Source organism: Microplitis mediator, chromosome 11 (genome assembly GCF_029852145.1).
Source record: "Microplitis mediator isolate UGA2020A chromosome 11, iyMicMedi2.1, whole genome shotgun sequence".
NCBI classification, from domain to species: domain Eukaryota; kingdom Metazoa; phylum Arthropoda; class Insecta; order Hymenoptera; family Braconidae; genus Microplitis; species Microplitis mediator.
Genome location: NC_079979.1, coordinates 16,511,808 through 16,521,224, shown reverse-complemented (window position 1 = coordinate 16,521,224; position 9,417 = coordinate 16,511,808). Strand labels below are relative to the sequence as shown.

At 33.5% G+C, this 9,417-nt stretch overlaps 1 protein-coding gene across 1 annotated transcript; it reads left to right on the top strand.

The window, feature by feature from the left end:
* Nucleotides 1–4,218: 4,218 nt before the first annotated feature.
* Nucleotides 4,219–7,723, top strand: LOC130678002 (protein glass-like). The gene is made up of 6 exons (XM_057484962.1): nt 4,219–5,106; nt 5,188–5,554; nt 5,630–5,905; nt 5,992–6,315; nt 6,595–6,762; nt 6,829–7,723. Exons 1-6 carry the CDS (start codon nt 5,043–5,045, stop codon nt 6,992–6,994), a joined length of 1,365 nt encoding a protein of 454 aa, XP_057340945.1. The 5' UTR covers nt 4,219–5,042; the 3' UTR covers nt 6,995–7,723.
* The last annotated feature ends 1,694 nt before the right edge of the window (nt 7,724–9,417 follow it).

Here is a 9,417-nt window from a genome sequence, read left to right as displayed (position 1 = left end):
GTAGCAGCCATCTTGGGGGTTGTTTCGCTCTTCGTTCAACTTTTAAACTACACTAATGCAATTCTACATCTATTATACACCATACATACATCCGAGACTGTTACATCATTGATTTAAATATCTTACATATATATATTGATACAAATTATTATTTTTCAATCATCCAAATAAATTAACGCACTGAAAAAAAATAACTTTTGTAAAAAAAATTTTTTTTAAGGGAACTCTCAGACAATACCCCCCCCCCCCTTTTTTTTAAAATATTCAATGACTCAACTGTCATAACGGTAGTAAATTTTTATTAATTAATTAAAAAAAATTTTGAGTGTAATTAAAATTTGGCTGATAGATTTGAAAAAAAAAAAAAATACTTACAGTAGTTATCAATTTGGAGTTAAACAAAATTTGGGAATTAAATTTTACCCGCGAAATTTGACTTTTGAATTATGGAGACATGAACATTTTACTGGAATTTTTTTAACAAATTTCGGTAACTCCTAATTTGTAAAAATTAATTTCTTCGCGAAATTGTAATTACGTTGTCCCTCTTTCAATTAATGCTTTGATTTCTTAATTGATTGATTAATAAAATTTCATACGATTATGACAGTCGAAAGTTATTGAATATTTTTAAAAAGTGGGGGCGGACACTGGTCTAAAATACCCTCAAGTAGTAAACTAATATAAATTATTTCTAATTTCATATCTAAATTTAAGAATCCTATTGATAGAAAAAAATCGAAGCTTCTTTACATTATTTCGTAAAAAAGCAGATCAAAATTTTTGAGCTGAACTCAGATTTCGTCGATTAAAAAAATGATTTTTAATGAAACCTTAAAAATACATAAGACTCAAAATTTCCAAAAGCTTAATTTTTTGTATGCGCAAAAAATTTTCACTCTTTTAGAAAATTTTTCTTTTCGTTTCACCATAAAAAATTTTTCTTGCGCCAAGAAATCTTTTTTTTCCATATAAAAGTTATTTTAACTTCAGTGCATAAACATTTAAACTAAACTAAAAATTAATTAATAAACTCCCTAAACAAGAGATACAAACTCACATTAAATAATAAAGTATATTATTTAAAAATATCACATTACCGTGAAAAAGGGTTTTAAAGTGAAAAACGAAACGCGCATCTGCCCCAAAAAGTAACACTCAGAATTACTAAATAAATAATATAATATAACATATATTTTTTTAACTACTAAAGTATAGGATTATTTTCTCATCGTAATTTAAAGCAAGTAGTCGCAATGTGTCTTGGTCTTGGTCTTAACAAGAAATACCCGATTAAATTACATGGGGCGCGTGCCAAGCCGGGTCTACCAGCAAAGCGCTCGTGTTGTTCTCAACCCGCGTCTGGCTACGGATCAACGAGTCCAGCACACCGATCAAAAAGTATAATATACCTAGCAACTCTAATCTTTTCATTACAATCAATAGGGATAGCACACGATGGCGTCACTCGATTAACGTTGACAAGATATAATCTATCATTTAATCATCGGGTAAATCCTGAAATAGGGATGAGTAGTCTTTTATATAAATTTTCATAGCACATATATATGTTGATAGAGATACTACTGATTTTATTACAGTACAGTTCGTATAGATTTCGCGGGGACTTCACGTGCCAGGATTATCCCAAGAGCAATCACTTAGCTAGCGGTTACTCTGCTGCCAGACAATATCACTGTCATCCGCTTTTACCAGCCAATCATTCAACAATTTTAATTATTATTTGTTGTTTATCTTAAGCTACAATATTACGCCCACCAGTACACTACCCCTGGCACAATATTACGCAAACAATTGTTACAGTTTCACTCGCTCATCTCATATATATTTGCTTAGCCCCCGTTATCGCCCTTTGATTTCAGGTGCGAGTAAACACAGGTGTTACCAAACCATTTATCAACCCCTATTACAGCATCTTACATAAATTCGCAGTCACTCAACCACATTATCCTGTTATATATATATATATACATATATATTTGATGTAATTAAAAATTTGATTGAAAACTGATACTAAATTCGGAGTGATTACGGATTTTATTTAAATTCGAATTCATTCGGGGTTTTTAAAAAAATTCACTCCGCATGCGGGGTAAATAGGGAGTTTGTCTTTTCTGTGGAGTGATTTTGGAGTGGTCTGGATTTTATTTCACTCCGATTTGGAGTTTTAATATTAAAATAAACTCCCCTTGGAGTAAATTTCACTTCACAGTGTAGGGGAAAGGGGTAGGCAAAACGAGATACCCCCAAAATTTTATATTTTAGATGGTTTTTAAATATTCCAAACTCACTTTTGTAAATATAATTGAGTGTTATTTTGATTTTTTTTTTTTTTGTCAAACTTTTGCAAAAATCAATTGTCAGTTGAAAAATATTTATGACTTGTTTTATGATAAAAATTATTAAACTTTTTTTTTCCTTTCTTTGCATCTAATAATCATGTGAAATATAATTTTTCTTCATGTAAATTACTTACAAAAAAATTTAACTTAATCAAATTCATTTAAAATCCAGAAGTTAATTTTTTTTACCCTTTTTAGGGGATATCCCGTTTTGTCCACAAAACTGAAAATTTTTTCTATTTACTTTGAACATCATTGAAAAAAAAAAGATTTAGTGTATTTGAGTCCTCGAACACTTGGTATTTTCTTAAGTACCCCGTTTTGCCCTTCCCTCCCCTATATTGATACTAAAATAAATATAATTCTGAGTCAAAATTTAAATCGCACACAGGAAAAAAGGATTTCTTGGCTCGAGAAAATTTTTGTGCTCAATTTATAATACAAAAAATTTCTTGGGAGAAATAAAAATTATTTGCAACAAGAAATCCTTTTTTCTGCGTACATTGAATCGAGTTGTAAGACAGAATTTATTTAAACTTAAAACAAAGTAGTAAAATTCTTAAAATTGCTGGTAAAATTTTCTAGAAGCCAGAAGTTCAAAACTAAAAATAAATCCTCTAGTGTCAATTCCCCATGTTTGAGTCTTACAGACCATCTAGAAGCAAGAGATATAAAAATCAACATGAAAAAACGATCCGAAAATCCCCAAGAAGATTCACATCTAGGTCATTAAAATTTTTTACCACCGCTAAGAATTTTTGTTAATTGACTTTAGCTTCTCGACAGTTTTCAGTCTCAATGAAACGACTTTTTATAATTTTATTAGCAAAGTAGGTTCAATACACGATTCAAATTTCAATTCGGGTACGCGATAGTATTGAAAGCTAACCTTGATTATTATTAAAAAGGATGATGAGAATTATATGAGTCTGGGCCTTTATGTAAATACCGTGAATCCAATGGACTGTAAGTGTAAACTTATACTCGGTCGTGGGAGCTAGCCGTTAGACTGCAAGTTATCGAGAGAACGTTATATATACATATATATATATTATAAAAAGGGCCCAATAATGCCGCGTCAATGACTCTATATACAATACGTACAACTAAAATTGGTCAACTTGATCCTGGTGTAGCTTGATGTGGTCGACTTCCTCTTCCTGTCAACTGGTAATGTCCTCATCGGAACTACAGTCAGGTGTCCAGCTTATGTCCAGTTGGACGTGATCCTAAAACACATGTAACATGATACAGGAGCATAGATGACAAATGGGTAACACACGAATTTCCTCACTTCTTATCTCCATTCTCAATTACCCATTGACAATAAGACCATTGATAAGAGTCAAGACCCACAATATTTTTTTTTACACCCGTTTGTGCGGTAAAAATTATTAAAAGGTGTTACTATCTTGCGTACTGAGTTCTTGATCCACCTGATGGCACAATTATCGGTGTTAAACTTTGCGAAAGTTATTGGCCAAGGGAAGGCATTACGAGCGAATGATCCTGATGTTGACTTGTAACGATGAGGCAGGACCACCATGATCGCCGGGTGTCGTAATGCTATATCCCTATGGATCTTCCTGGGATCGTTGGGTTGATCGTCCAGCTATCGATTATCCTGTGTCCTGTTTCGTCCTCGAGGACGAGGACGAGCTGGGACGCGTGTTGCTGATCCATCTCACACATTGCGCCTGCTATTGCCGAGACGAGGACAGAGGGCCGAGTTTTCGAATATTAAAAATAAGTAACTGAGAAAAAAAATATTAAGTGTCACTTGGATATTTGTGTTAAAGACAAAGAAAGAAGAAGCGTCATTGGAGAAGCGGGTGCGACGTTGTTAGGTCGTAGTGGGGTTCGGACTGGACGATAGGTAGTCAAGTTAGGCTTGTCAGTCAGTCAAGGGGTGCGAATGAGTACGATTGAAGTGGTGGACTTTTCTAAGACAATTTGTTGTTATTATCTCTGACCCGCAAGTTCTCCATAGGATTCCATGGATTTAACGGGGTGGTTTAAATTTTTTTTATATATTTTATATACAGTTTATATATTTTAATTATATTGTTAATTGTTTGTTTAAATTGTGATAGCATGTGATTAATTTAAATCATACCCACACATGGATAAGATAAATTCAAGTGAAATAGTTTTGATGTTAATTGCAAGAGGAGTGCACGTGGAAAACGCATGGGTTTTGAACGGGTGAAACAACGCGCGGGTTTCCCGCGAAGCCCTTGACACACTGGTACTTTTCTCGACAGCAACATCAAGAATCCATGTGCTGATATTATTTTATTTATAAATTTATTTCTATTGTTAAATTTAAGTCACCGTTTATTTTTTTGTGAGTATGAAGTATTCAAAAAAAAAAAGTGTATGATATCGGTATGAAAACGAAACAATGTAGTGTAGCTCAATAGTGTGGTTATTTATAAAGTATAAAAAATATAAAAAATAAAATATAACGAAACCCCGGGATCTTAGTGGGATTGGAGTTGCTGTTACCGTTGCCGGGACAACGACAAGGGGCTGGACCACGCATCCACCAGCTACAGCAGAAGGGAGGCTGAATACAAATTTATACAAGAGTGTAGAGCTTTTGGTACAGGGGTGGTAGAAGATTGAGAGGCGAGGGGGTACTTCCGGGGTAATAAACGATCCAGAAATTTAACAGAGATGGAGTTTCTGCAAAACCACCATTCAGCAAACAGCTCGGAACCGAGTTACACACTTGGTACAGGTGAGTTTATTATTATAAATAATCTAAATATGAATAAAACCCGTTGTATCAATGATCAGTGTCAGTGTGTGTGTTCAACAGCTCTCGGATTATATTCATCTTCAGGATCGGTTGGTATCGAGGCGACTATTCCGAGTGGTCTTTGTGCCAATTCCTTGGGTGTTCTCGGTAGTGAGGATACTTTGACTGAAGATCATCATCATCATCATCATCATGAAGACGCGACTGCCGCGGCTATTGCACTAGGAACTCTGCAGGAGCTACAAGCCAGCCCGAGTGACGACATAAACGACCAGACGCATCACATACAAAATTCCGCCCAAGCTCAGGTTGTCGGGGAGTTTGGTGCTAATTTTTGGGTCGACGACATGGCTGGTTTTCCTTTGCCGCCTCTTGACTTAGACCCTTTACCCCCGGGATTATTCAGTCCCTGCTCGGCAACTTACAAGTGAGTTTTACATTTTTATACGACTGTAAGTTTTAAATAAATTACCGATGGAATTTTTTTAAATCTTAAATGAAGCTGGGGATGTACGAGATCAGATTGCGTTCCGAGGCCGGGGAATCCCAACGGCGAAGGTGTCGCGGACGTTCTTCTTTCCCTGAAACATGCTGTTGTACATCCCGGAAGTCCCACTAGTGGATACTACAGCCCGCCTAATACAAGTCATCATTATTCCCAAGATTACGGACAAAATTTAGCACCACCTCCAGTTCCTCCGAGTCATTATGCTACCGGGCCTGCAATGTCTGTTAATGTCTCGATGAACATGACCATGAATATGAACATGCATCCCGGGTAACTATTTCAAAGGCACAATTAGATTGTTATTAATTTTAGTGTTGGTAAATTTGGATATGAAATAAAATATTTTATCTTGACAGGTACGAGCAGAGTTATGCATCCGCGTGGGGCGTGGAGCCGCTGCTGAGTCCCGCCCCTCAATATAACCCCGTGCCTGAGCCGCAGACGAGGGTGAACCAAGTACCGGCCAATGGAATCATTGGATCACACACCCCTCATTCTCACCCTCATGCGCGACTGCAACCGACAAACGAGCACGCGCTGTGCGTTGCCTCGGGAGCTGTATCCAATTCCAGCGATGACAATGGCAGACCGAATTTATGTAGAATTTGTGGTAAAACTTATGCGCGACCTAGTACTTTGAAGACACACCTGAGAACTCACTCCGGGGAAAAACCATTTCGGTAAAAAAATTTTATATTTTCTAAGGGGTCACGGCAACTGATTTTCAATTCCGTTCTACCAGCCAACAAAATTTCAAGTCTATGATCAGAAATTTATTTTTTCAAAAATTCTTATTGGCCAAAAAATTTTTTAAATTCTCAATTATTTTGCACCTGCACCCAAAAAAATTTTGTCAATTTCTTTGAGCAAAAGAAAACTGACGTTTCCCCTCAAGTAAAAAATGAAAATATTTAAATGCTTAATTAAACAACAGCTTGATGATGATGATGATGTTACAGATGTCATGCCTGTTCAAAAGCATTCAGTCAAGCGGCAAATTTAACAGCCCATGCCAGAACCCACTCTGGAGAAAAACCATTTCGTTGTCCAGTTTGTGATAGAAGATTTTCCCAAAGTAGTTCAGTTACGACGCACATGAGAACTCATTCTGGTGAACGTCCTTACCGGTAAATATTTATTGTCACTAAAATAAATACTCACCACTGACTATTTTAATTTTAAAAATAATTTAGCTGTAGATTTTGTAAGAAGGCGTTCTCGGATAGCTCGACATTGACGAAACATCTGAGAATTCATTCCGGGGAGAAGCCGTACCAGTGTAAATTGTGCTTACTAAGGTTCAGCCAGAGTGGAAATCTCAACAGGCATATGAGGGTCCACGGTGGCTCTTTAACGTGACATACCACAGACTGCTCGATATTTGGTAAACATAATAATAATAATAATAACAATAACATGAGTACAGAGTACGGTAGTCGGGTCCCTACTGTCATCCGACTAGGATCGAATACACAACGAAATAAATATTAAATAAAATTAAATGAAAGAAATTAATCAACTCGCGTCAACGAAATGATAAACTAAAATAACTAATAAATTGATCTCAATGTTGCTGCTGCTTCAACTGGCGTCTGGAGAATGGATTAGTCTTAATCTTAAATTTATAAAAACTACAGTGATCTAGTTAATTAAATTATTGTGTAACTTATTGTTATAATTTACAGTCATGCTTAATTAGCGGAAAATAAATTTTTAAATAATTTGTAAGATAAAAAAAAAGTTGCGCTGGTCGAAGTAGGGGTCAAAAAAAGGAAACGGTATCGGCTGCAGAAGCCCGCAACATTCACCACAGCACCGTTGATTATTGTACAAATATTGTATTTATTATAATAGATATTATTAATTATAATTAATATTAATGTTGCGGTTTTCACCACGTTCATATCTTGTCTTATTTATTTATCATTATATTAGATTTTTATTTATTCCCCATCGATTTCCACTGCAATTATTTTCTTTTTCTCTGTGGCTCTCCTCGAGTCTCTCCCCCGTTTCTTTAATTTGAATTTGAATTTAAATTATTTTTTTCATTGCCACATTCTTCGGAACAAATACGTGTATATATATGCGTACATATATTATATATATGCATTAAATTGTGTTGATAGAAAAGAATTTTAAAAACGAAAAGAAATATACAATTGATAAAAAAAAGTAACAAATTTAGTACATTATTGGGAATTACGTTTATGTTCTTCTTCTTCTTTATTTGTAACCCAACATTGAAGTTTCAGGAAGAAGGAATGAGGCCTCTTGTGATAAATTTCTAATTGTTAATTTAGTTTGTTGTAAAAATTATTCCACACATTAATTTGCCTCTTTTTATCACTAAATTTTTAATTATAAACACAATTTATTTTTATGATCCTGAAGTTAGCAGACAATTAATAAATTTCGGATTTTTTTTTTAATAAATCAATTACAAAAAAACGAAAACTAAAAATATGCACATGTAGAAAATCTAAAAAACTACAAGTGCAATTTTTTCAAATATTTTTATTTTTACAATTTATTGTTTAAAAAAAAGTCCAAAAATTATTAGACGTCAGCTAACTTCAGTATCACTTTTTTTTTGATCCTGAAGTTAGCAGACAATTCAAAATTTTTGGATTTTTTTTTTAACAATTAAATTTGAAGAAAAAAAAAACTAAAAATATGCACATGTAGAAAATTTAAAAAACTACAGGTGCAATTTTTTCAAATATTTTTTTTCTTCTGGTTTATCGTCTAAAAAAAAATCCAAAAATTATTAGACGTCAGCTAACTTCAGTATCATTTTTTTTTACCATTTACTCGATGGATTTTTTTTTTCAATTCTTATGATTCTGGAATTAAGAGACAGTTACAAATTTTTGGATTTTTTTTAACAAATCAATTAAAAAAAAAAAAAAACTAAAAATATGCACATGTAGAAAATTGAAAAAGTTATGGATGCAATTTTTTAAATTTAATTTTTAAAATAATTGATCGTGTTTAAAAAAATCAAAAATTATTGGACGCTGACCAACTTCAGTATCATAATTTTTCTAGTCTCAATAATTTCAAACTCATTTACACACCTCGCATTCTCTTACGCCGTCAAGTAAATCTTGAATGATGTAATTGTATGAGGATTTGAATTCTTGAAGCAAAAAAATGTAAGCTTACGTACTTGCTAGGAGTTTACTGCGAGTTAGCTCGTGGATGTTAACTAATTGTTGATATAAATATAAAAAATATTAAAATCCGTGTTCGTACAAGGCGACTTTTAAAAATTTATCCGAGTTACATAAATTTATTTATTACGTGTACATGTACGTGTGTCTGTGATGTTTAATGTGTCAATTAAATATTCCTTATTAATTTTTTTAAATAATTTCTCATGTAATCACTATCTCGTTAACGATCAAAGCTTCTTACTCTCAGTAGCATTAAGTGTTGGAATGATTAATTTATTGTGCACAACAGATGGTTTGAAAAATTATCTAAATGATTTATCGCGATAATTGTTTATTTACTCTGCAATTATTTTAATAAATCAATTAAATTATTGAATAATAAATCGGATCTATTTTTACGCAGACAATCGATCGTTAACAGTTTAATGTTTGCAAGAAAAAAAAAATAATTAAGGTAAAAGACCCAGTACTCAATCAGGGAACTAGTACCTGATCACTCATGTATTTATATATTTATATTTAGTCAAATTTGATAGATATACAAATACATGAGTGATCGGTTACTGGTTCCCTGATCGGGTACTGGGTCTCTCCCTTATATAT

Excerpts from the sequence above, each read along its gene's own strand:
- LOC130678002 (XM_057484962.1), top strand. The coding sequence starts at position 5,043 with ATGGAGTTTCTGCAAAACCACCATTCAGCAAACAGCTCGGAACCGAGT. Across the intron at positions 5,107-5,187 it reads GAGTTACACACTTGGTACAG|CTCTCGGATTATATTCATCT; the intron begins GTGAGTTTATTA and ends TGTGTTCAACAG. Across the intron at positions 5,555-5,629 it reads CCCTGCTCGGCAACTTACAA|CTGGGGATGTACGAGATCAG; the intron begins GTGAGTTTTACA and ends TCTTAAATGAAG.